Source organism: Cannabis sativa, chromosome 5 (genome assembly GCF_029168945.1).
Source record: "Cannabis sativa cultivar Pink pepper isolate KNU-18-1 chromosome 5, ASM2916894v1, whole genome shotgun sequence".
Taxonomy (NCBI): Eukaryota; Viridiplantae; Streptophyta; class Magnoliopsida; order Rosales; family Cannabaceae; genus Cannabis; species Cannabis sativa.
Genome location: NC_083605.1, coordinates 46,755,640 through 46,782,701, shown reverse-complemented (window position 1 = coordinate 46,782,701; position 27,062 = coordinate 46,755,640). Strand labels below are relative to the sequence as shown.

General features: G+C 35.7%; 2 protein-coding genes across 4 annotated transcripts; one reads left to right on the top strand and one right to left on the bottom strand.

Moving 5' to 3' along the window:
• Positions 1 to 15,731: 15,731 nt before the first annotated feature.
• LOC115717093 (uncharacterized) lies at positions 15,732 to 21,265 on the top strand. Its single transcript, XM_030646032.2, has 6 exons — positions 15,732 to 15,938; positions 17,782 to 18,373; positions 18,488 to 18,569; positions 18,688 to 19,437; positions 19,681 to 19,941; positions 20,083 to 21,265. The coding sequence occupies exons 2-6, from the start codon at positions 17,968 to 17,970 to the stop codon at positions 20,240 to 20,242; spliced, it is 1,659 nt and encodes a 552-aa protein (XP_030501892.2). The 5' UTR covers positions 15,732 to 15,938; positions 17,782 to 17,967; the 3' UTR covers positions 20,243 to 21,265.
• Positions 21,030 to 24,595, bottom strand: LOC115716618 (UDP-N-acetylmuramoyl-L-alanyl-D-glutamate--2,6-diaminopimelate ligase MurE homolog, chloroplastic). 3 transcript variants are annotated; one of them, XM_030645450.2, is made up of 5 exons: positions 22,597 to 24,595; positions 22,301 to 22,417; positions 21,889 to 22,064; positions 21,624 to 21,769; positions 21,030 to 21,536 (listed from the first exon to the last, which is right to left on the bottom strand). In XM_030645450.2, the coding sequence occupies exons 1-5, from the start codon at positions 24,551 to 24,553 to the stop codon at positions 21,518 to 21,520; spliced, it is 2,415 nt and encodes an 804-aa protein (XP_030501310.2). In that variant the 5' UTR covers positions 24,554 to 24,595; the 3' UTR covers positions 21,030 to 21,517. The 3 variants fall into 3 exon arrangements, with proteins under 3 accessions (XP_030501310.2, XP_060971683.1, XP_030501311.2); XM_061115700.1 differs by lacking the exons at positions 21,030 to 21,536; positions 21,624 to 21,769 and having other exon boundaries at positions 21,892 to 22,031; positions 22,597 to 24,571; XM_030645451.2 differs by lacking the exons at positions 21,030 to 21,536; positions 21,624 to 21,769 and having other exon boundaries at positions 22,014 to 22,154; positions 22,597 to 24,571.
• Between the last annotated feature and the right edge of the window lie 2,467 nt (positions 24,596 to 27,062).

The window sequence follows — 27,062 nt, the reverse complement described above, 5'->3', positions numbered from 1 at the left end:
GTTGAGGTTAAAGGCACAGACAATTCTTCAACTTCTAGCTTCTTCTCAAAACATCTCTCTTTGGCTACCACTAGAAATTTTCTTGAGTACGGACTTTATCCATCTAAAGCGGTACAAGAAAATGACTAAGTAGTTAAGGAGTGGAAAGTTTTGAAGAAGAATGAGAAGAATAAACCAAAGAAACAAAGTCGAAACCAAGTAGAGCAGCCTATTCAAGTTAGAGATGACATTGAAGAAGCGATTCAAATTGCTGCCCAGGCAACAGCTGGAAAAGGGAAGGTGGTAGTTGAGGTGCCAGATGAAGAAGACTCCTTAGATGAGGATGCTCCATATTTTCTTATTTGGGAGGGTGCTCCTCCAGAAATTTAGGGTAGCAACTTTAGTATTTAGATTTATTTTCTTTTTTACTAGCACAAATTTTAATTAAGTGTATTCTTCTGTGCATCTATGTCGACCAAGTTAAAGAACATGCTAAAGAGTAAGGCTGGTGATAGTTTCGGACACAAATATCCTGTTAAATAGTAAAAAATGGGAGATAACCTTCTAGTCAGCATAGCCTTAAGCTCTAAAACTTCTCGACCTGATGTTGAAAAGACTTCTATGGCTGTAAAACCTAGGACAGAGGAAGTTGTCTCCATAGACATCCTAGACACTCCCCTTCTGTCCAAGAAGTCTTCCAAGGCTTGCCCCCCAATCACCCTACCCAAACACCCAAAATCTACTAAGAAATCAGTTGGTGCTGATGTTGTCGACGTTGAGTGGTATAATTTTTTCAAACCAAGTACCACCACAGTTTTCGTGTAGCCTCAAATTAAGAAGGCCAAAGAGATGCTCGGTTTCTACCAAGGCCGTGTAATGGTTGAAGTGAATGAGTTGATGGCTGGTGCCGAGGCACTATCTGTGGAACTTTTAGTCGAGTCATTCTAAAGGAAATTACCAGTGTATGTGTATAACTAGTCTTTAGGGATTTTGCATAGATTACTACTAAAATCTTCTAACTTATTTTATTATTTATTTTTCTAGGCTAATTTGAATCTTGCATATGCTTATTCCTGGGCTAAGTCTCGGGCTCTTAAAACTAGTATTAAGACCAATGAGCTAACAAAGTCTTTATAGGATGTCAAGAGTAATGTCGAGTAGAAGGGCACTAGGCTTAGAGAAGTGAATAAACAGCTCGTGCTGCAAACAACACTATTAGGGAGTTGAAGCAGCAACCGGCTGACATGTCCTCCACTGCCCAGCTAGAAGCAGACTTGGAGCAAGAATCAAAGAGTGCTTGGGAACTCAATGATGAGAGGGAAGGACTCTGAACACTTCTTTCGAGCCAAGAAACTAAGGTCAATAAGCTAACCAAAGCTCTTAGGCAAAAAGAAGAATCCTCTTTGAAGGTGAAGTCTAACCTTGAGGAAGCACTTGCTGCTGAGTGGGAGGCTCATGCCAAAGATGTTAAGTACCACAAAACCAGTGCCATGGAGGTTTTATCTGAATTCTGAAAGTCCAATCCCAATGCCAACTTTGGTTACCTTGAGGCAGACACACACGATTCCATGATCAGATATTGCGAGATGAGGAAGGTTGAGGATGAGCTGAAAGGATCCAACCAGACTACTGATGAGAAGATTAAAAATACTGTTCTTGCCTCTACTGTCAAGAATTCAAAAAATTTGTCCTGTGAATATCATGAGCCTGTAAGGTCCATGAGATGAGAATTTTGAAAATCTCCTTCTTTTGTATTAGTTTGGACTATGGGCCTTTCATTTAAGATGATTAGCCGACCAATTGACTTTTAAACTTGGTTTATTTTTATTTCTTTCTTTAAAAGAAATGGCTGACTGGGAAACATTTAAGTCCGGACTTTAATCTCCTTCTTTGCCTAAATATAAATACACTTCTTTTTAATTTGTTTTGAATTTTGCTGTGTTAAGAATTTTTCTTACTAATATTGTGTAGTGTAGGTGCCCCCCAAGTGACCGAGTAGACTTTAGACTCTTGGTAACTTGCAATTGACTTAAGTATTTCTTATTTGTCTATTCAACCCTTGCGCCTGGGCGAACCTATTTGCACGCATGTTAGGTAGTTTCATGTTTATGAAAATAAATCATTATAGTTTGTAAGTAAGAATATAAAATTGACACAATTTGAACGGTAAAAATTACTTTATTCATTTATTGCTCGGCATGTGTTTTTGTTGGAATTTATTTTACCAGGATCTTAGATCTACTCACAAGTATGTTTATTAACATCCTAAATAAGAACTTTCTAAAACGATAAATTAAACACATATAAAGTTTAAGAAACCTTACATTGGGTGCAGCGGAATAATATGACTCCTTCCGTTCAGATATCTAGCCCTTGATTCCTTTCTGTAGCAGAGCATTATCAATATCTGAACCTGGATCTCTTTCTCTGAATCTTTGATGCTGAAACTCCTTTGCTGATGATCTTTCTTCACGATCTTCCTCACTATGATTGAGGTATCACTTGATGTGTGTGGGCACTACTCATACACTAAGGATTTCAAAATTCAAGAGGGAAGAGAAAGAAGAAGTGGCAGCTAAAGATAGAGAGAGAGAAGGCTCAGTTTTTCTGATTCAGAAATCTGAAGAAAAGTGTTATTTTCCTGAAGCCTTCACTATCTATTTATAGCATTCCACTAGGGTTAGATTTGAATTATATGGCATTAAAATAATGAAAAAATCAACTTAAAAACCTACAATAGGTGGCCGGCCAAGCATTAGTTGATTGGGCCTTGGGTTTTGCAATTTTGCAATTTTAACACCTTTTGTATCTGATTTTCTCAAAAATGCCAATTTCCTAATTCAACCATTTAAATGCCAATTCTAACTATTTAATAACTATAAATAATTATTAAATAATATTGTCATTTATCATATTTATTAATTGAACCATACAAAGTACCATAATTAACAAATATGCCCCTATAAACTCTTTCTTTACAATTTCGCCCTTACTTAGTGAAAATTTCACAAATAGACATAGTCTAACTTGTGAATTATAATTGATTAATCAAAACCAATTACATGAGTCTTACAAGCAATATTATCTCAACTAGTGGGGGGACCATGGGTCTATATAACCGAGCTTCCAATAAGTAGATCAAGAATTTAGCACTAAAATTCACTAACTTATTAATTCTTCGTTGAATCCACGCATAGAACTTAGAATTGCACTCTCAGTATATAGAATGCTCTATATGTTCCACCATATAGACACATCATTAGTTATCCATTGTTATAATCCTAATGTGATCAATTATCCTCTATATGAATGATCTACACAGTAAAGGGATTAAATTACCGTAACACCCTACTATGTATTTTATCCTTAAAACACTTGACCCCATATAAATGATATTTCAGCTTATGTGAAATGAGATCTCCACCATTTATTTTCGTTTGGTCAAGCTCGAAGGAGATCATCCTTTGCTTACTATTCGCCAGATAGAAGCTATAGATTCCATGTTTATGCTAGCGCTCCCACACAATTGCACTACCGTGTTCCCAAAATGTACGTATCACCCTGACCTAAAAGTAGGCTTAACTAACAAATCAAAGAACACGAATAGCCTTTCAAGATTGAGCCTAATCATAACAGGATTAAGATCATTTGATCTAGGATCAACTAGGCGATATTGACTTGAATAGATTTTACGGTAAGTTTAATTAAATCTAAGTCAAAGTTCAATATCGGTCCCTTCCAATGCATACTCCATGCATCCAACCTGAGCTTTACTTTAACCAATGCTCTGGAAAGAACATAGTATTTCTCCAAATACAAGTAAACTCTTCTTGTAGATTATCATATCAGTAAAACCCTGTGTCTGATAAATCTACGAAACTTTATTCACATAGTCATGTTTACTTTCCAATGTGTTGACGGCACAATAAACAGGATCAAGTATGTGAAAAGGGTTTCAGATGAATCTATACATTATGTACATATAATCATGAAATAAATCATGTGAACCATGCAACATTAAATGTTATTTCTGATCTATATTAATAAGTAAATCTGATTATATTGAAATGAGTTTTATTTAGGGCATAAAACCCAACAGTTTTCACTTAAAAGTAAGTTACATTTATTGAAAGCTATTACATGATTTACACAGATCTTAGCTTATTGAAATAGAAAAAACTTCTAAACGGTATATTTCGTCTAAAAGACATTACTAAAGAGCAATGATTGTTAAGATAGACAACACTTTGGGAGTGGGCATTCAGACCTTAGTATTAACACCTTTATCATCCTTTGAACGGTAACCGTTCAGAAGTACACCACTTAATAGCGATATTTGAGCACTATGCAATTATGTGGTCTTCAAACCCTTGCATTTATTAGTAATATTTTCTTAGATGTTTGTCATTCCAATACAGATACTAGAATTAGCTTCATGTTCTCATCATACCAACCCAATTTGTATGCTCCTGATTTTGTAATTTTGGTTACTTGGTATGGCCCTTCCCAATTAGGTTCGATCACACCTGCTGCACTTTTTTCAGTGTTAAGGAACACTCTTCTGAGCACCATATTCCCTACAAATAATTTTCTTGCCTTTACATGTTTATCGAAGTACCAAGCTACTTTTTGTTGATGAGCTTGTAAGTTTGCCAAGTCTCTCCTTTATTAAATTTCATCAAGTGGCTCTGCTAGGAGGACGTGGTTGGTCTCTTGATTGTACATCAATCTCCTATAGGACAAAGGCTCTAATTCCACGGGCAACATTGCTTCATAGTCATAAGATAGCAAAAGGAGTTTGCCTGGTGGTCGTGCACTCAGTAGTTTTGTATGACCAAAGTACTTCGGGTAATTCTTCAGGCCAATTTTCTTTAGCTTCTTCAAGTCATTTCTTTAGAGTGTCCTTTAGTGTCTTATTGATTACTTCAACTTGTCCGTTTGCTTGGGAGTGTGTGATTATCGAGAAGCTCTTTATAATCCCATGTGCCACGCAGAAGTTAGTAAACATCTGGCTATTAAATTTCTTTCCATTATCTGAAATAATTTTTGAGGAAGTTTATACCACCATATAATGTTTTTACCACAAAATCCAAAACTTTATTGGAGGTGATAGTTGACAGTGGTTCGGTTTCCGTTCACTAGGTAAAATAGTCAATACCTATAACTATGCATTGCACTCCACCCTTTCCTTTAGGTAACTGTTTGATTAGGTCTATTCCCTATATGGCGAAGGGCCATAGACTCTACATCTATATACATTCATTGGGTGGTGCCTGAGGGACCTTAGAGAATCTCTGACACTTGTCGCATTTCTTCACTTAAGCTCTTGAATCTTCTATCATGGTTGGCCAAAAATATTCTTGTAGGAGGATTTTCTTAGACAAACTTTTCCCTCAGCATGATTACCATAGAACCCTTCATGGACCTTAGTCAAGAGCCGTACAACTTCTTCATTTGTAACACATCTGTACATCACACTGTCCACTATTAAACATCTTGTAGCTTTCCTCATCATCTTTCATTTCTGTCGATTTGAAGTTCACCAGTGTTAAGGTAGGATGTTATTGGTGTCATCCAACATTTCAATTTCTTCTATGCAGATGATACTGGGTTCTTTCATGAACTGAATTGGGACCAAGTTTGCTTTATCAGTGACTGTGTTGCTCACCAACCATGCAAGTGCATTAGTGGTAGCATTCTCTTCTCTGGGAATTCTTCTGATGGTATATCCTTTAAATTGTGTGAGAAAGTCTTGAATTTTACTTAGATACGCCATCATCTTTTCTCCTTGAGCCATATAATCTCCCATAATATAATTTATAGCCGATAGGGAATCACTAAAAATCTCTAAATATTCAACACTTACCTCTCGAGAAAATTTTAGTTCGGTGATAAGTGCTTTATATTTTGCTTCATTATTGGATGTTATGAATCCAAATTTGATTTCCTCGTGCAAAGGTTGTCCCCAGGTGTGATAAGAGCAATCCCTACACTAGACAGTTAATCAGTGGATGATCCGTCCACGTGTAACTTCCAAATTAGTCTGATGGAAATGTCTTCTTCTGCTGGGGAATCTTTTTCTTATTCCCTTTTTGGCTCGACATTGTTTTCTGAATTTTTTATTTCCTTGCCCGTGCATTCAGCTATGAAGTCTACCAAGGCTTGACCTTTTATTGCTGTGCGGGGCTGGAAGGTAGTTTTGTATTATCCTAGCTCAATTGCCCATTTAAGTAGCTGGTAAGAAGCATCTGGATTTTGTAAGACTTGGCGTAAGGGTTGGTCAGTATACACCCAGATGAGATGAGCTTGGAAGTACGACCTTAGTTTCCTTGAGGCCATGAGCAAGCAATAGGTTACTTTTTTAATCAGGGGGTATCGACTTTTAGCATCAATTAACCCTTTGCTAACATAGTAGACCAGATGTTAGGTGTTATTTTCTTCTCTGACAAGTACAACAATTATTGCAAATTTGGTTACTGCAAGGTAGATTCCTAGTTCTTCTCCGTTTAGGGGTTTGGATAAAATAGGTGGTTGTGTGAGTTGCTTTTTTCGCTCCTGCAAAGCTTTTTCACACTCCTCAGTCCATTCAAATTTCTTACTTCCTTGGAGGATGTTAAAGAAAGGAACACATTTATCTGCTAACTTTGACACGAACCTGCTTAGTGCGACTATCCGACTAATATGACTCTGAACTTCCTTGACTTTTGTTGGTGACTTCATATCCAGAAGGGCTTGAATCTTCCTTGGATTGGCTTCCATTCCTCGAGCATTAATAATAAATCTGAGAAACTTAGCCGAGCTGACCTCAAAGGAATGAGTTTCATGTTAAATTTTTTGAGGATTTTAAATCATTCGTCTAGGTCCTCTATATGCCCCTTGCCTTTTTGGATTTGACGAGCATGTCTTCCCCATATACTTCCATATTATGTCTGATTTGGTCTTTGAACATCCTGACTAGCCTTTAGTAGGTAGCCCCAATAATCTTTAGTCCAAATGACATAACTTTATAGTAGTACAAGCCAACATATGTTCAGAAGCTAATGTGTTCCTGGTTAGGTGGATGCATTCTTTTTTTATTATACCCCAAATAGGCGTCCATGAAGCTTAGGATCTCATGACCTACTGTAGTATCCACCAGCTGGTCGATTCTTAAAAGTGGATAATAGTCCTTCAGACACGCCATATTAAGGTCGGTGAAATCAATGCACACTCACTATTTGTTGTTCGGCTTGGGAACTAGTACAGGTTTGGCTACCCAAGCTGGGTAGAAGGCATCAATTATGAATTTGTTTGCACTTAGCATGTTTACCTCTTTTTTTAATGCTTATGCATGCTCTTTATCTAGCAGTCTCCTTTTCTATTAGACGGGACAAAAATTGGGATCGATATTGAGGGCGTGAGAAATGACTGTTCGATCAATCCCAACCATGTCTTCATGTGACCAAGAAAAAATGTTAAGATTGCTCTTAGAAATTTTATCAAAGCTGATTTTATTTTGAGTAATAAACCTTTGCCGATTTTTAGTGTCTTGGTGATAGGATCAATTTCAACTTCTTCCAAATCTTTGATCGACCCAACATTTGTACTTGGTTCCCCAAGGCAGGGATCCATGTCTTCGTCCCCACCTTGGGCGGATCCCTATTTGGCAATACCTTTACCTTTCTTTGAACTTTGGCTGAATGTTTCTTATTTTTGGGCTTGGTAAGCAAGATTGATAACATTCCCATGCAGTCCTTTGAATGCTTCTCAAACAACCTACTCCATTCCTCATTGGAAATTTCACACATAAATGATATATAAAAGTAACTTCCTTCAAGTCATATAGGGTTGGATGACCTAGCATGACATTAAAAGCATAAGGACCATCAATTACCAAGAATTGGGCCATAGCAGTCATGGTTGTCAGAGCTTTTCCTATTGTGAGTGGTAAACGAGTATATCCAAGTGGAGCAATGCTCTGGCCGAAGAATTCGTACACTAGCTGTGTACAAGGAAATAAATCTCTTAGTTAAAGGCCCATCTTCTCATATATAGTTTTGAAAAGAATAGTTGAAGAGGTTCCATTGTCAATCATGGTCTGAGCCACAGTCTTATTCATAATTTGTACATCAACAATTAAAGGATCATTGTGCGGATAAATAATGTGGTTGGAATCTTCTTCACTAAAGAATATGACTTGTTCTTCCTTACGCGACTATTTAGACTTTTTTTCTTCCACGACTAGTATTTTATCTTTCTGCTCGTACTGTAGGGTCCGATCATACCTCTCTCTAGCTTTGTTCGAGTCTCCAGTAATATGAGGGCCTCCAATAATCACTTGTAAATGCATGTCCACAGGTGGGGACATCAACTGGTTCTGATTATTATCTGATTGAGCGACCCTTTAATCCTGGTCGACCTTAATGTACTTTTGTAAGTGCGGATAGTTTTTCCGGATGAGGAATTTGATTTCTTATTTTAGATTATTGCACTCATTAGTATCATGACTATAGTTTTCATGGAAATGATAGTATTTGGTGGTATCCCTCTTGCTCATATCCTCCTTCAACAGAGGAGGTCTTTTGTACGACACCACAGATTGGGTTGTCATAGAGATAGTTTCTATCTCTTCAGTAAGGATAGTAAAGGCAGTGAACTTTGAGGCTTTCTTTGAGGATGTTGTTATTCAGAGTTATTGCTAAAATTGCCTTTGTTTCCATTGCCTTGTTGGTTGCCATTATTTGACCTTTTACTACCTTGACCCGAGCTGCTATTATTGTGATGCGAGTTTTGAGTCTGGACAGATGTATTGGTAGCAGTGGTGTGACTTTGATTTGTTTTTTTTTTACCAACTGTGTCTACTTGCCGATCTGCTTCTTCAAGCTTAATAAATCTATTTTCTCGGTCTAGAAACTCTCCCATTGACCCTACAATAAGTCTTTTGATGTCTTTCCATACCAAAAATTCAATTCCTTCTAGGATAGTAACCAGTTTTCCCTCTTCGGTTAACCCTTTCACTTTTGTGCCTTCAATCAAAAACCTACTGATGTAGTCTCTTAAAGGCTCCCTTGGTATTTATTTAACTTCGACTAGGTATTCTGTGTGAGTTGAGAGTTGCCTAGAAGAGGAGAACTGCACGTGAAACACTAACATATAAGAGTTCCATGAACTGAATTTTCCTAAAGCTAACTTGAAATACCACTGTTGGGCGGCCTCTGCCAAGGTAGCTGGAAAGATTCTATACCGTACATCACCTTTTACCGCTTGAAAGTCCATTTACATTTTAAAGTACTTGATGTGGGACAAAGGATCTTCCTTGCCCATATACATTTTCCATGTAGGAATCTTATGTTGGGAATATTTTGCCAGGATCTAGATTTACTAACAAGTATGTTGAATTAACATCCTAAATATGAATTCTCTAAAACAATGAAATAAACACACAAGGATTTAAGAAAACCTTACATTGCTTGTAGCAGAATAATATGACTCCTTCCGTTCAAGATCTCTAGCCCTTGATTCCTTTCTGTAGCAAAGCATTATCAAGATCTGAACTTGGATCTCTTTCTCTCCTTCGGGTTTGGTTACCACCGTCTTACTCACTATGATAGAGTATTTGACTTGCTATGTGTGGGCATGTCACTCATCACTATAGGCCAAATTAGGAAGAACAATGAAGGAGGTGAAATCTCTATAGAAGGAACTCTCTCATCTAGGTTTGGTTGAATAGTTAGGTTGGCATTAATTTTATGAGTGAGAGTATCATGTTCCTTTTATAGTGTTTCAACTAGGGCTTAGGGTTGAATCATATGGATTAAAAAAGAATAAAATATTGGGCAAAAATCCTTCTAGGCCGTGCACTTAAGTGGACCACTCTCTAGTTAGATTTTCGCCACTTTATTTCAACCACTTATTCTTCTTTTCAATAATACCATATTTTCCAATTCAAACCTATAAATGCCAAAACTATTTATTTAATAATTATAATAAATTACTAAATAAAATTTCCATTTATGTAATTTATTAATTAGACCATACAAAGTCTCTTAATTAATAAATTGACCCCAAAACCTCTTTTCTTCACAATTAAGCCCTTGCTTAGTGAAAATTCTTAAATAAGACATAGTCTAATTTTAGAATTATAGTTGATAAATTAAAATCAATTAATTGAGTCTACAAGCAGTATTATCTCAACTAGTGAGGGGACCATGCGCCTATATAACCGAGCTTCCAATAAGCAGATCTAGAATTTACCAAGTAAATTCCCTAACTTATTAATTCCTCATTGAACCACTACAGAACTTGGAATTGAATACACTCTCAGTTATATAGAACGCTCTATATGTACCACGATATAGATACGTTATGATTATCCATTATTATAATCCTAATAGTCAAAGATCCTCTATAAATGATCTACACTGAATAAGGACAAATTTACCGTTCTACCCTTCAATGTATTTTATCCTTAAAACACTTAGCTACCTACAAATGATATTTCAGTAAACTAATGTAATTACTGAAATGAGATCTCAATCATTTATCTCTATTCAGCCAAGCTCGAAAGAAACCATCGTTTCACTTCTATGTCTAGATAGAAGCTATAGATTCCATACCTATGTTCAGCGCTCCCACTCAACTGTACTATCATGTTCCCAAAATGTATGTATCACCCAGACCAAAAGGTAGGCTTAACTAACAAATCAAAGAACACAAACAACACTCTCGAGATCGAATCTAACCATGTCAGGATTAAGATCCATAGACCTAAGATCAACCATTGATATTGACTTAAAAAGATATAACGGTAAGTTTATGATATCTTATCTGAGATCAATATTGGTCCCTTCCAATGTATACTCCATACATCCGATACTGGTAAAATTTGCCAATGCCCTAGAAAGGACATAAACACTTATCTAAGGTGTAAGTATACCTATCGCTGATTATCATGCCAGTCTAAATCCAGTGAACTGGCAAATCAGGGAATTAAACTTTTGAACATATAATCATGATTATATTCCAATGTGCTGACGACACTATAATCATGAACAAATACATATGTTCTAGACTTAATATAATTTATACATCAAATAATCATGAAATAAATCATGTGAACAATGCAACATAAAATGTAGTTTCTGATCTTTATTAGTAAATCTGATTATATTGAAATGAGTTTTATTTAGGGCACAAAACCCAACATCTTAAACTTGTGCAGAAGGTCAAGGGCGTTCATTTAAGGTGAAAATGGCGAACCCCATGTCTGGTCAAGCTTTAAGTTGGTGAGTTTTGAGTTGGTCAGGCTTTTTACAGGGCTCTTGAGTTGTTTTATTTGGGCTTGCACCATTGGATTAACTTGGCCTACCTATTTATTGACATGTGTCGCCTATGAACCCCCTAAAACTTCATCGGACACGTAGTTGTCCACATTAATTGGTTGACTATTTGGAGGGATGAACTATCTATCTTGTCTTCTTATACAATTTAGATCATCTCTTACATCGTGTATGGGTCCCAATCTATTAAAGACTGATTCACCTGGAAGCCTCCTTGTTTGGATGTTATCAATCATTGATTGGTTCGATATATCTGTTTGACGACGGATGTTATACTGACCATTCCCCTAAGACAATGGGCTGGAAAAACATGTTTGTCTATTGTGTGGCCTACAGTTTGACTTTGTGGCCTTGTAAAACAACCCATTATCTTAGGTCTGTTGAGTGTTACTGACCGGACGTTATTCTGGCCCATATTGTGGTCCGTTAGGGATATAGACATATGTCCTTCTGTTTGGATCCTGTATAACTAGAGTATCTCCCAATGATTATTGTCCAATCAACTGATAAGCTTGCCTAATCAGCACGATTTCCTGCCTAGAGCGATTGCCAATTGTCGTTTGTTGGACTCTCATGATCTCCATTTGTTGATCTGTCCACTCATAAAATTGGCATTTTTGCTACTCGAAGGCTAAATTCACCGTTGCTTAGGTATCTTATTGATCATGGTGAAGAGTGTTGGTGTGCTCTTGCATCTGCCCCAAAGCATCTCACAAATTTTGTAGCTCGGTATTATCACCAATCACCACTTTAGGATTTCCAATAGATGGATTTTTAGTACTTGGGCCAGTCTGCCCGGCATGAGTACTTGTGGTTCCAGCTGTTGGAATTTATTTTACCAGGATCTTAGATCTACTCACAAGTATGTTGTTTAACACTCTAAATATGAACTTTCTAAATCGATAATTAAACACATATAAAGTTAAGAAAACCTTACATTGGTAGCAACGGAATAATATGTCTCCTTCCACTCAGATCTCTAACCCTTGTATCCTTTCTGTCACAGAGTATTATCAAGATCTAAGCCCGAATATCCTTCTCTTTGTGTGTGATCCTTTACAGTCTTCCAATCTATGATTGAGGTACCACTTGCTGTGTGTGGGCACTGCTCTATCACTAGAGGGTTCGAAATTGTGAAGAAGAAAAGAGAGAGAGGTAGGGTCGGCTATAGAGAGAAAAAGTGGAAGACTCAGTTTTTCTGAAAAAAGCAATCTTTGATTTTCTGACAAAAGCTTATTTTTGACTGAGCCATCACTTTCTATTTATAGGCAACTACTAGGTTTAGGTTAGTAATTATTTGGCATTAAAATAATGAAAATATTAATTGAAAAAAGGGTATCAAGTGGCCGGCCACAGGTGTTATTGGGCCTCACTTGGATTTTGCAGTTTTCACAATTTTTATTTCTATTTTTTCAAAAACGCCAATTTTCCAATTCTAACCATTTAAATGCCAAAAATAATTATTTAATAACTAAAATAGATTATTAAATAATATTGTCATTTTATATAATTATTAATTAGACATATAGAGTCTCTTAATTAATAAACAAACTTAAAATCTCTTTTCTTTACAGTTTCACCTCTGCTTAGTGAAAATTCACAAATTAGACATAGTCCAACTTTAGAATTTTAATTGATTAATAATAAATCAATTATTGAGTCTTACAAGCAGTATGGTCTCAACTAGAATGGGGACCATGGATCTATATGTTGAGCTTCCAATAAGCGAACCGAATTTACTAAGTAAATCCCTACTTATTAATTCCTCGTTTAATCCACTCTTAGAACTTGGAATTGTACTCTCAGACTTATATAGAGCATTCTATATGTTTCACGATATAAATATGCTATCTCATTTAACCATTGTTATAATCTGAATGTGATCAAAGATCCTCTATATAGAGGATTTAGATCGAGATGGGATAAATTTACCGTTTTCACCCCTTAATGTATTTGGCCCCTTAAAACACTTAGCTACCTGTAAATGATGTTTTAGTGATCTAAGAATTAGTCACTGAAACAAGAGCTCATCCATTTAGTTCTATTTAGCTAAGCTCGAAGGGAATCATCACTTGACTTCTATACACCAGTAGAAGCTATAGATTCCATATTTATGTTCAGCGCTCCCACTCAATCATACTATCATGTTCCCAAAATATACGTATCACCCCGACTCAAAATTAGGCTTAACTAATAAATCAAAGAACATGAATAACACTCCTGAGTTTAGCCTAAGCATATCAGGATTTAGATTCTTTTAATCTAAGATCAACTACTGATATTGACTTGGAAAGATACAACGGTAAGTTTATAATATCTTAACTAAGTTCAATATCGGTCTTGTCCAATGTATACTCCATACATTCGAAACCAGTATACTTTACCAATGTCCTGGAAAGAACATAACACTTACTCCAAGTGTAAGTACAGATCATCGCTAATTATCACATCAGTGTAAATCCAAAAAAAACTGATGAAACAGGGACTTAGTCTTTTGAATCATATAATCACAATCACATTCCACTATGTTGACAATACTGTAATTGTGAATAAATATATGTTCTGGACTTAATAGATTTTGTGCATATATTAGACATATTAAACCATAAGCATGAAAAATTCATGCAAACATAAATCACTTCAAATTTCTTAGATTGATAACTAATCAAATTGTAATGGGTTTTATTTAGGGCACAAAACCCAACACCAGCTTCTTGCGTTCCCAGAGTGAACCCAGCCAGAGGGGTTGTCACTCCTTGTCCCACTAATTGGGGACCTCTTTGAGGTTGAGGAATGGTTGGATCAGGATTTGTCCTCACTGGATCTCACTGATTTGCTGGAGTTTTCACATTAGGATCTGTAGCCATTAAATCAGTTGTTTCAGTGGGATTACCCCTCCTTGTGGTCACAACCATTTTTGTGTGTTTTGAAGAGATTCAAAACAACAATCGTGTTCTTTGCTCTCAATGAAAGCACCAAAATATTGACATCGCTTTTAGCCAACAACACTGAGTCTTTAAAATAATTAGAAAATTATAGAATTTGAATAATAAATAAGCAAAATAAAAATACAGATTTCTCATAGAGGTTCAACCCTGTGATGATGGTAATAGCCTATTCCCATTTTACTTGTATTACTTGTGAGAAGAGAAGTAAGAACTCTTGATCCCTCTCGAAAGCTTATAGAGATTTTAGCAGCTTAAGTGCTCTTTTGAATGAATAATTTTAGATCCCTAAATAGTGAAATGACTCCACTATTTATAGGGAATAATTACATTCATTAAGTTTCCTAAAAGAAATAAAGAATGAAAAAGGAAACTAGTTACTTTTCTAAATTAAATAAAGTAAAAAGGGAAACTATGGATGTTTTCTCTTACTCTTCTAAGTACCAAATCTCTCCCACAAAATTAAGATGTGATCGAGAATTGAATGCTTGAACTTTTTATCGAAAGTATCTCTAAAGATCTTCCAGTCGCATTTACCCTGGTAGGTGTATGCAAGCTGGCTGCAACGTTAAGATTGGTCAGACGATGCAATGTACCTTGTTCGAATATTCTTGCTTATTTATTAAACGAGTTATTTATAAATGATAAATCACACTGGATGATACATCATGTAACATACCGCCTGTCTAGATCATAGAATGCGCTCCACGTGTCATATAAGTAAGTGCCACGTCACCCTATGCAAAAATTGAGATAACAATAATATTTTTTTTAATTATTTTATATCTTTATTGAATTCCCATTTCCTTTTTAAAAATGTGTCTATAGATAAAATAAAGTTTGAAATTTTTTTATAAGAATAATTTTAAAGTAAACTTAAGGGTAAATATCAGCATAAGTACCCAAAGTTTTAAGTTTGTAAGCGGCATAAACCCAATGTTTATTTTTAGCGGCATAAGTACCCAATGTTTGTTAAACTGTAATTTTCCTCTAGTTTTGTCAGTAGAGACTCCATTTTGAATTTATTAAATGAACATTTAGAAGTAAATGATACTACATGTTTCTGTCTAGACCCAATGATCAAGAATCTGGACCTTATATGTGGTCTGTTCAAGAAAATAACAGAGTTTGTATTGATAAAATTAGAGAAAAATTACAGTTTTACAAATATTGAGTACTTATGCCGCTAAAAATAAACATTGAGTTTATGCCGCTTACAAACTTAAAACTTTAGATACTTATACCACTATTTACAGTAAACTTAATAATTCTTTTTATTAATTTAATACTTTTATCAATTTTATTATTTTTTTTGAATTAAAAATTATACTTTTTAAATTTAACTTTTTTAATTAAAAAGGGAGCAAAAGATAAAAATACTAATTCAGGAGAAAAAAAATGATTATTATTATCTAAAATGACTTTCTTAATCCTAAAAACTAAAAAATAGGTTATGTAAGCTAAGCCAAGCCAAACCCATTTCAAAAAAAAAAAAAACGAAAAGAATATCACGTTTTCAGAATTTCCTTCCAAAAACACTCGTTATTTTTCTTTCTGCTCTCCCGCTCTTCTCTTCACCTTTCGACAAAACCAGAGCAGTCCATCTCTTTAGTCGACAGCCGACGATCGACTCCCACTCTCAGCACCTCTTAAACTGCCTGCCCCTGTTCTACTTATACTCTGCCATTGGCACAAGGTAAGATGTGAAATAGTTGGTTTGTGGTTTGCTTTCATATGCTTTCATGTGAAATCAGAAAAAAAGAAATTCATTTAGATGGTGAGTTTCTGTGTTAATAATTTTCTTCGAAGAATTTTGAATTTGCATTTTAATATGTCAATTGATTTCGTTTTTTTTTTACTTATGCTGATTCTACTGCTGCCATTTTTTTTTTTGTTCTAGCTTAGTTTCTTTCTTCGTTTTTTTTTTGGAAAAAATTTCTAGCTGTATATTAATATTTAATTTGGTTTGGCTTTTTTACATATGCTGATTCTAGTATACCAAACATAAAAACAGCTTTGTGGTGTATAGGTTTTGTTGAAAAATTTGTATGTATTAATCTGCCTTTCTAATATCTGTTACCTGTTTGAGTAAATGCCTCAATGGTTATGAAGTACATTTTGATGAAATGCCTCATTGATCGTTTTCATTCAACAGTTCGATGTAATTGACTAACGGGTTATCTATGATACTGTTTTAGAATACCTTCTTACTTTTTTCATTTTGGTTCTGAGATGGAGCAAACACTATAGCCACTTTGTGAGAGTGTAAGGATTTGTTTGTGGGGTTCAAGAGCAGGCCAAGAGGAAAAAGTGTCATAATTTAGTTTAATTGTGAAATTGTGTTCTCTTTTCAACATGGCAACATCATCAACATCAAGATCTGTTGTGGCCTTTTTTATGCTTCTAGCATTACTATGAAAATTTCCCAAGTTTTGAATGTTGTAATTGTACGAAAGTTTGGTCCATTGAATAACTGTTTAAAGCTCCATCACTTTAGCTTTTGTGAAGATGGTCACTGGCCGCTGTTTAGCATCTTGAAACAGAGGGCATTATTTGTTGTTCTGAATTTTGAGCTCTTTGAATCATAAGATTTCCATCTCTATATATCACTAGTTCTGCAAATCACAATGCTCCTCTCAGTAATACCTTCTTTGACTTATGATATATACATATTTATATGCCTTTTATTTGAGTTGTTTCGTACTCATCAGTAAAAAATTATTACAATTGTTTTGTCTTTATGTTAGTCTCAGAGATTACTTTTTAAGGGACAGGAAATAAATTTATGCAATTTTTACTGCCATTTTTGTTCTGCGTATACTGCCATTTTTACTGCTTATTTCATTGAGTTATGCTGTATTTCTTTTACTCTGTTATCTGGCCCTTCTTTGCTGGTTTAATCTACTTGTTGATGTGCTTCTGGTTGTTATTAGTTCATAACAAATAACAATATGTATTTACCTTGTGAGCAATACTTTTATGACGATGTGCTCTGCATGTTAAAATTTGCAAATGCGTTCACTGATATCATTATGTTGCATGTATGATAGACCTTGTGAACAATTTTGTATAATTATTGCATGTTGTCTTATCCATAATTTTATTAGGAGGGAGTTGTCATCTGATCTAATGTTGCAGAAATTTGTAAACTTTAATTTCTTTAAAGATTTAATAATGCCTCTTGTTATCTTGAACCCCTGTCAGTATGTTGTTTTCTGCTTTCATTTCCTAAGTTTAACAATGTCTCTCATATATTGTTTAATAGTTGGCGAATGTCAATTTACTTATTAAAAATAGATTTCATAGAAAACTTATGATGCACACCATTTTGCTTTTTAAAGAAGCAGTTCTTATTTTCTTGTGCTATATCTTTTTTTTTTTTTTTTGAAAGTATGTGCTAAATCTTTTTATGATGTCTATATCAGTGCTATAGAATTTATTTTTCTAGAAAACATACTCGGCCCTTGACATATTGTGTTTTTGATTAAAAAATTATACAAACTAACTCTTGACTTATTTTATCCATTCCGAGCAAGCAGGACCATTTTTGTTGCTTGGCTATACTGAGTTTGAAGATATGCCAAAGTGTAAACATGGGTGTTTATTGATCAAACAATCTTGTGTGTTCATGCTTTCTTACTTGAATTCTATATAAAATTATATTTGCAACACTCTAGCATGAGCGCCCAGTAAGATAAGAAATTGGAAACCAGTAGAAAGAAAGAATGACAGGCGATCTTTGCGATTTTGAAAGTCCCAGACAATGGCGGTTCACTTGGGAAGCTCAGTCTCACATCCCAACTTTAAGGCTTTTCCTATTCGATCCTCAGACTAGACCCTTAGTACAATGCAGGAATCTCAAGGTCAACGTCAGTCTTTCACAGTCACTGGTTATGGTCACTTGGTTTGATGATAAAGAAGTCTCACTTAGGGTTCCTATTCCTAGGGTTTTGATCGATGATGAATCTCCCGTGAGGTTTACAGCATTTGATGACCACATAGAAGTCAAGCTTGTTCTTCTTCTCCCTGTGGGTCATGCTATTGTTTCCGGCTTCGACTCGATACTGAATTTTTCTGGCGATGATGAGAATCTGAACTTGGATGCTTCAACCCCTCTTTCTGTTGACTCGGGTGAGTCGAGGATTTGAAGTTATTTTGCTTTGATCTTACTATTTTACTAGTCTTTTTTGCTCACATTCTTACATTCTGTATGATTGATTTGTTTCTTTTGTGCTGCTTTCTCAGATATAAGGAATCTGTCATCTAGTGAAGGAGTTCATTTTTACTGCCAAAATTGTGAATTTAAATTAACAAGAAGCCCTCTAAGGTTTTTCTCTTTTTGGCTCATCCCATGTTGGTGCATGTCTAATGATGTTTCAGTCTACTATGAAGTCCGGTTTCATTTGTGGGTTCTAATTTGAAGTTATTTGTCAACACACTTGTAGAAATTTTTCGGAAATGCCATCGGTTAACTGGCGTGAGGTGGCTGACAACTGGTTTGGAGCTTGCTGCTGTTCATTTGGAGGAATAAGTGAGAAGTTGGTCACTAAGTTTACTAATTCGTACTCATGCATGAAGGGCATGTGCCTTGTTAACTTTGCTACCATTGTTGTTTGTAATGAGGATCTTGTTGGGTGTAATCTCTCTGACCTCGGTGGGGATGAATTTCATGGAGTTGAATCAGATTTAATTGGTGACATTGGATTTGATGAATCTACTGCAACCTCAGTCAGTGATCCTGTTATTGATGAGGAATCTAAGGATAAGAATATTAAGGATGAAGAGTTTGGTGCCAGTATTGTTTGCAAAGATACTGCTGAAGAAAGTAACCTTGAACGATTATCTCATTTGTGTTTAGAATCAAATTTGGCTGGAAATGAGGAACTAGAACAGGGATGTTGCACACATCATGTATCCGAAAAATTGTTGAATAATGAGAAACTTATTGAAAGTACGAAGATATCAGAAAATCAGAAGTCGTTTCTTAATGGGTTCCTTGGTAACATTTTTATGATTAGATCATCTAATCTCTCAAAAGAGGTTGAGTGGGTTGAGTATTTTTGCCCTCAATGTTCAACTCTCCTTGGAGCTTATCCTTGTGCTAATGGCTCTGCCCCTGTAGATGGTGGGGTTCGGTTTTTTAAATGCTATTTATCTACCAGCTTGCCAGCTGGAGATTCCAAAGATTTCTTCAGGTCAGCATAAATAATCTAAAATGAATGCATTGACCTCTTTAACTTAGTAAGCCAATATTTACAGTCTTGACTTTATGAAGAAACATGAAAGAATTTCTTATCTCTTGCTCACTTAATCACGTTCCTTTGTTATTTCTTAATAACATCCTTTTGTGATTGCTTTTTATCATTTTGTACTGAAGTTCATTTTTAGTACCAAAATGATGGCCGTCTACTAAATTTGGATGCTTAATTCTATGACAGGGGGTACACATTGGAAAAACTGTTTTCAACTCAGCTACTTGATTGTGCAAAGGATGAATTGTCATTCCGAACTGTGGCTAGAGATCTGAAAACCCGAGTTCCTATATTGCAAGTTGTTCTAACAAATTCAAATTCATGGTCCTGTACTGGTTATTGTTCGAGCACAACGAGTTGCATGGAACCAGCACCGAAGCTTGATCTACAACCTGTCATCAAGGTGCTGTTCTCAGAATGCAGCAAGTATACAGAATCTGAAATAAGGTCGGGTAGTTAATTCACTTAGTATTTGTCTGCTTATTCTATTTTGTATATTCTATTTTATTGATTCCCATATCATGATCGTAGTTATTTGCTCTTCTAGTCTTCCAATATTATCATGGCTGATAGGAGAAACTTTTGCAGGACAATGGAAGATCAGATAAAAAATGATTTAGCCGGTGAAGTTTTCATGCCAAGATGCCAAATAGAAGATATTGTTGAATCTCTAGTCTCAGCAAAGAATGCACTTCCGCATTCGTGCTCTTCCTTGCAGGGTTTATCATTATCGTCTATGCATATATAACTGGACTGTTCGTATTACCAGAGCTTTTAGTTTTGTCGCATTACAAGTAGCCAGAACCATTGAGGATTCCAGATTTTGGGAAGAATGTGATGCCTAGAATTTAAGGCAGCAGACCTTGAACTAGATTCCATTATTTGACAGAGGTGAACTGAATTTAGTTAGCGTCTGATTTGTGGAGTAATATTTAACAGTGAGCAGAAAAAGATATATTCACAAGATATCTGCACAATCAGTGATTAAAGTTCTTTGTGATGACTTTTTTCTTTAATATCATATCATATGACATTAAATTTTGTAGAAGAGCATGAAAGCTCGATAGAACCATACTTAAAAGAGGGCCAACCTGCATTCTTCCTCAAGTATACAGAAAAGGGCTTAATTTTCTTTCCAGATTGTTGTACTTGATTCTGCTGGACTCTGTAAATCATTGGCTAATTCCCACTGTTTTTTGATTGTTGCAACATCACCCACTGCCAATTGGTTTTCTTGTTTGTTGGAACTTGGATTTTGCTGATAATTTTGTGAGGTCTTAGAAAAACAAAAATGTTCTCTGCGAGTACTATAAAATATTATTTGAAGCTTCTTTTTCCTAATCTTTTTTATCAATCTTTTTTTTTTCTTAATTATATCAAATTTTAACCATCATTTCTAAGTTTGCTACTTCGTACTCATGCACGAAGGGTGCGTGCCTTGACTTTGTACCATTGTTGGGTGTAATTTCTGACCTTGGTGGGAGAAATGATCATTTTTGATATCCTGTGTTATTATGCATTTGTATTTCAGTTCCTTTGTAGTATATAAATATTTACATTAAATCATAAGTGGATATGATTAAGATCTTTTATATATAGTTATTAAATCCTAAATCTAAACATGCCTGCTTACAAAATTGTACCTTCCAATGCTGCTTCAGCTTTTTTCACAACGCAAATGCCTTTGATTTTGAAGGCAAAAAAGATGGGCCAACCTGCATTCTTCCTCAAGTATACAGAAAAGGGCTTAAAAAAAAAACTAAATTTACCCTATTTGACTGACAAAAATTACAACACTTAAATTTCTATGCATGAAACAAACTGTTGAAATCACATGCATAGTTCAGACAATTTCCCAAAATTATGAAAGAACGCCATTCTTCCATGCTGATGATGCAATCGCCTTAAGGCATCAGTATTTCTTTGTCAGGGTAGCTCCAATCTTCTATACACCATTTGGAAGATTTCAATGGCTCTCTGGTAATCTGCTTTAGAATGAACATGAGACCCCTTTTGGAAGATTTTAATGGCTCTCTGGTAATCTGCATTATAATGAACAGGAAAAAGGTGTGAATACATCTCCTATCTGCTCCTATAATAAATAGCTGTACTAAATTATGAAGTTTTACCGCCATGGAAATTCACTAGTATCAATTCCAGCCTGGTGAAGCTCATCAACATACTGCAATGCCTCTCTGCATTCCTCTCGGTCATCAAAGAACTCAGTTTTATCACCTTCTATCTGATATGTCTCATGACCTTTTCCAGCAACCACCTGTAGTTTATGTATAGCCAGCAAAATCCAAGTCAAGAAGAGAAATCGTTGTGGTGAACTAGAAAGCATTGCCAGAAGATGTTTAAGCATAAAATGAGTTTGGGACTTCAAGGACTTACAACTACATCACCTTCCTCGCCCATAGCAACAGCACAGCGTACTGCAACTCTTCTGATATCATGAAGGAAAAGTCTGTGACCATTTGGAAGAGGAGGGTAGTAATCGTTCTCTCCTTGTTTCAAATAGTCTTGCATTGTCAATCCTACTCCAGCCAACATATCATCCAAGATATCCACTGTTTGATTAATATGTAGTGCACGAATGTCAATATATGATCTTAGCTTTTAATTTCTACCAATGAGGTGCAAGCCACTCATCCTAAGAACTGGCACACATGAATTCATGCAGATTCACAAAAATATTATTCAGGAGAATCTCCCACATGATGATCTATACAGATATAATTTGTTGCCAAGTGCCAAATTAAATGACAGTTTTTGATGATAAATTTTAGACAAATGCTGTGCTTACATGGGTCCTCGTTCCTTGGGTTGTCCGACGTAAGAATTGTAATATCACTCTTATCAGTTGCTATCTTTGTCATAATGGGTCTTTTGCCTCTATCCCTCTCCCCACCGCAACCCACAACTGGATATGAAACAAGAAAAGTTGAAGGTTAAAAACATTTCTATTCCATGAAATAGTTTGCTGTTTAAGCCACCAAGTAATAATAAAACAGTAATCGTAGCTTCAAAAAGGAAGCCAACTAAGTAAATGTCTAGCACAAAAAAGCTCCAAACTAAATACAAGAAGCCAAAGAAGCATACCAGTAATAACCCTCTTTGCTCCAAGCTCCCTCACAGAATCCAGTAATCTAGACAAGGCATCAGGTGTGTGAGCATAGTCCACAATCACCCCAAATGCTTGTTCCTCATCTATTAACTCACACCTTCCTGGAACCGCATCAACCTCTTCAATTCCTCTAACAATGTCCTCCAAAGGTGCCCCAACTGCAATTCCAACAGCTACAGCAGCCAAAATGTTGTAAATGTTATGCCTTCCAAGCAAACCTGACGATATCTCCAATATACCATGAGGAGTGCTTACTAAAACCTGTGTCTCGAAGAGAGAGAGTTCAAACTTAAGAGAATGGACATCCGCATTTTTATTCTCCATTGCAAAGGTTACAACAGGGACATCAGGATTCCCTTTTGAAATGAAGAAAGAAGAATTCGGATCATCAATGTTAACAATTTTCCTATGCCGTTCTGGGTCCACCATTCTCGAAAATAACAAAGCCTTAGCATCCCTATACTCCTCTTCAGTTCCATGAAAATCCATATGGTCTCTTGTCAAGTTAGTGAAAACAGCTATATCGAAATCAACTTCATCGCACCTTCCTAAAGCTAATCCATGAGAAGAAGCTTCCATGACAACAGCTTCAGAACCATTATGTAGCATCTTTGCCATCAAGTTTTGAATCAAAACAGCATCGGGAGTCGTATTTGGAGCCTCTAGCTTGTTGTCCCCATGCACGTAATATCCCACAGTAGTCAACATTCCAGTCCTCAACCCCATTGCTTCATACATGCTTTTTATCAAATATGTAGAAGTCGTTTTCCCATTAGTCCCAGTTACCCCAATAACCGCCATATTCTTAGACGGATACCTATAAAAAGAGGCTGCCAAAGCAGCAAGAACCGCACTAGTATCTTCCACAATCACCAATGCCTTACAAGCCAAGGTATCCTCTATATCTATCTCCTTACTGGCCACCACAGCTACAGCTCCTCTCTTATCAGCCTCACTCAAATACAAATGACCATCAGTTTTTCTCCCAACACAGCAAACAAACAAGTCACCTGAGCAAACCAACCGAGAATCATGTTGAATTCCGGTAATCTCAACCTCTAAATCACCGTAAACAGATATAGGTACAACCTTACTCTCATCCAAAAGCTCAGCTAAGCTTATTTTGAACTTGGGTTCAACTATTCTAGCCTTTGTTTTACCATAACTATCAAAATCCAAATCAAAAGAAGAACTTACAGCTGGATCTCGGGTACCAAGTTCCTCGCTTTCATCTTCAAAGCTCTCTGACTCTGAATCCGTATCCTCAGAAACGACCCTGAGTCCTTGAAGCTCATCAATCTCCTCCAAATCAACTACTTCATCCGGCTCCAACTCATCAATACCCTCCAACTCCTTCTTCGGATTAGGCGCCAAAAGCCCTTGCTTCACATACTCCTTGCGCTTCATGGCAATGGCTTTATCGATTTCGCCAAACAAATCGTCCCCTGCATCATCCTTGTAAGCAGACCCCGGATTGTCCGGAGAGTCCTCGACGTCGGCAATTGCGGCGAGGAAAGTGGATTGGTGCTTCTTAAAGTCTTCCTCTTGGAGCTTCCGGGCACGGGAGGCCTGTCGTTCAATTTGCTGGAACTTGGAAACTCCATGGCCGGAATCTTCCGGAGCTTCAGGTGGGTCGTCGTCTGATGGGTCAGGGTAGAATTTTCCGTCGGGTCCAATTGCAGACGGTGGTACGGTAAGCCGGAGTGTGAGTGGGAGAGAGAGAGCAGGGAGAGAGATTAACGGTTTGGAAAGTGTTTTGTGGCGTTTTAGAGAGAGAAAGTGGAAGTGAGGAGAGTGAAGGTTGGGACTTGATAAGAAGGCGAAGGCCATGACAGTGAGAGAGAGATAGAGAGACTGAACTGCAGAGAGAGAGAGAGAGAGTGAGAATGGGTTTAAGAGAGAGTGGAGAGTGGAGAGGATGGGATAGGCCATAGAATCAGAAGAGAGAAAGGGGTTTTAGGAAAAAATTTAAATTCCTTAATCAATTAATTTATTACACTTTAAGATAGATTATTCATTGTTTAACCGTTAACGCATCAATTTAATTAATTTATGTTATCAAAAAAATTAATTAATTTATTACAATGTGAATTAGCCATATTTTATGAGCATTCTATTAGTCTTTAGTTGTGTTTATAAGACATTATATTTAATTACACTAGTAATATTACATTTAGAAGGTGCTAGACACTATTATTATTTTTTAGCATTTTTTATATTTTATAATAGTTATTATGTTAAATTGTGTAAGGTCTGATATTAATTCATTCAATAATAATATAATTTTTAAAAGAGTGCTAAGCAATGATGCTCATTAGTATTTCTTTTTACTTTTAAATAAAATGGCTATACATTTAATTTAATTTTTCTTGAAAAATAACATTTTAAATTTAGCTAATACTCTTTATTTCTAATAAAATTATACGTTTTTTTTTTTTTTTTTAAATTATGATCTTTTAAAATTCTATAACTAGACAATAGTAAATTTGTTCAAACTAGAAAAATGACATATCATAAAACAATTCTTTTATAGTTTAAATTTAACTTTCATAAGTTTATAATTGTGTAATCTATTTTTTTTATTATTATTTTAATAATAAAAAATGTCAAATTTGTTATTTAAAAGTCTAATTTCCAAATATCATAAATTGTATCTCTATTTTTTTTTTTTTTAAAAAAAAACTAATATTAAAAATTTATAAGATTTTGTTTAGTTGGATGTGTTGCCCTGAAACTTGGATAATGGGAATGCCAAGGACCCTAAGAGATGGCAATTGGCCCACTTAGAAGAAATATATCATCTCGAGAGATAAACCAAGCGAGAAGATGTCCCAGAGGGAAACTTCTTCTGGGAGCTCTTTGTGGTCCTAGAGGGTCCCACTCGCCTTCACCCAACTCCAAGGGATCTTTCTCTTAGAGGGGAAGGTTTAGGAGGACCTAACCCTTCAGTTGCTCATCCCAGAATGGCGGTCCCTGTTAGCCCAAGATATGTTTCAAAGAGGGTGAATTGAAAATTTAAACTAACTTTAGAAATTTAAAAACTCCAAAGACAATTCATGTAAATATTCAAGTTTAATGCATTTACAAAGATAATCACAAGTATAAACAAATAATAAACTTGAAACGTAAAGAGTTTAAGGATAAAAATTGCAAACTCTCGATTTTTACAAGGTTCAGTAGAACTAAGCCACCTACGTCCTTGGTCTTCAAAACTATAGACCTAGCATTGAGTTCAACTATCGAGCCAAGTTGACGGGCTTGACTAACCCTTACAGTCGGAGAATTTTTCACGAAGGCGTTTCCCGAACCTCTCACAATAGTTTTCTTCTAAGGACTATCAACCTCACCAGATTATTGAAGTGTCAATCTCACTAACCGAGTTGTTTTTCTACCAGTGCCAACTTTACCTAAATCAATAGTTTTCCAAAGGACTATCAACCTCTTCAGATTGTTGAAGTGCCAATCTCACTCTCAGATGGTTGTAGGGACAGTCTCACTCTTCTCGGGTTGTTTACAAAATTGGTGTCAACCTCACCTACAACCGAGTTATTTTTCTACCAGTGCCAACCTCACCTCCACCAATACAATTGATATTTAATTTTAAAATACAAAGAAAACTCTCTCTAATAAGATGAAATAAAATGTGAAATCCTAGAGAGAATTGCAAGCACACTATAGAAGATAAGAACAAATTTGGCTCAAGAGAGTGTAGTTGGAGTGTTCATGAAAGAATGATGCGAAGTAAATCTAGAACTCTTTTAGAGATGTAATATGATCAATACTAACTCAACCAACCTCAATTTTTTAGTGAAAAATGAGTTTATATTGTGCGGGAATGAAAACTAGCCGTTTATAGCTGTTAACACGGTTTTCTAGGCCTTTTTTTTTCTACAAATCGAAAGTCTAGTTGTGACCTGAAATTCCAGATCAGCCACAACTTAAAGTTCGGTTCCCAATTAGAATTTCGGTTGAGGGGGTAGTGAACATTTTACAATTTTTTCGACTTAAAACGTGCATAACTCCTTACTTGTTTATCCGATTTCAAAAGTTCTAGTTGTGTTCTTTTAGTTAAATAATATGTGATCTTAAAAATCAATTTAGAAAATTTAGATATTATTTTTGTGAAATAACTTGTCACACAAGTTAGTGAGCCAAACTGTAAACTTATAAACCCTAATGTACTATGCAAATCACTTTAAAAAAACTAAAGTAAATGTATAACATTTGATTGTGTGTAGTCTTGATGTAGATGAGCTTCCAAGCTTGATTTCCATGTTTAGATCCAAAAGTTGACTTTTCCAAAGAGTTGACTTTGACTTTGACTTTTAGGTTTGTTATCCCAAATTTTATCCACCTGACGTGGAATATCGACATAAGCCAAAGCTAGAGTACAGGTGGAGCACAACCCTACTAGTAGCAGAACAGAGTCTCCATGCAAGAT

Bases quoted from the DNA above. Each gene is read 5' to 3' on its own strand.
- LOC115717093 (XM_030646032.2), top strand. From the start codon at position 17,968: ATGACAGGCGATCTTTGCGATTTTGAAAGTCCCAGACAATGGCGGTTC. The intron at 18,374-18,487 runs GTGAGTCGAGGA...CTGCTTTCTCAG, and splicing joins CCCTCTTTCTGTTGACTCGG to ATATAAGGAATCTGTCATCT. The intron at 19,942-20,082 runs GTCGGGTAGTTA...AAACTTTTGCAG, and splicing joins TATACAGAATCTGAAATAAG to GACAATGGAAGATCAGATAA.
- LOC115716618 (XM_030645450.2), bottom strand. From the start codon at position 24,553: ATGGCCTATCCCATCCTCTCCACTCTCCACTCTCTCTTAAACCCATTC. The intron at 22,065-22,300 runs GTAAGCACAGCA...TTAATCAAACAG, and splicing joins CCCAAGGAACGAGGACCCAT to TGGATATCTTGGATGATATG. The intron at 21,770-21,888 runs GTAAGTCCTTGA...CATAAACTACAG, and splicing joins GCGAGGAAGGTGATGTAGTT to GTGGTTGCTGGAAAAGGTCA.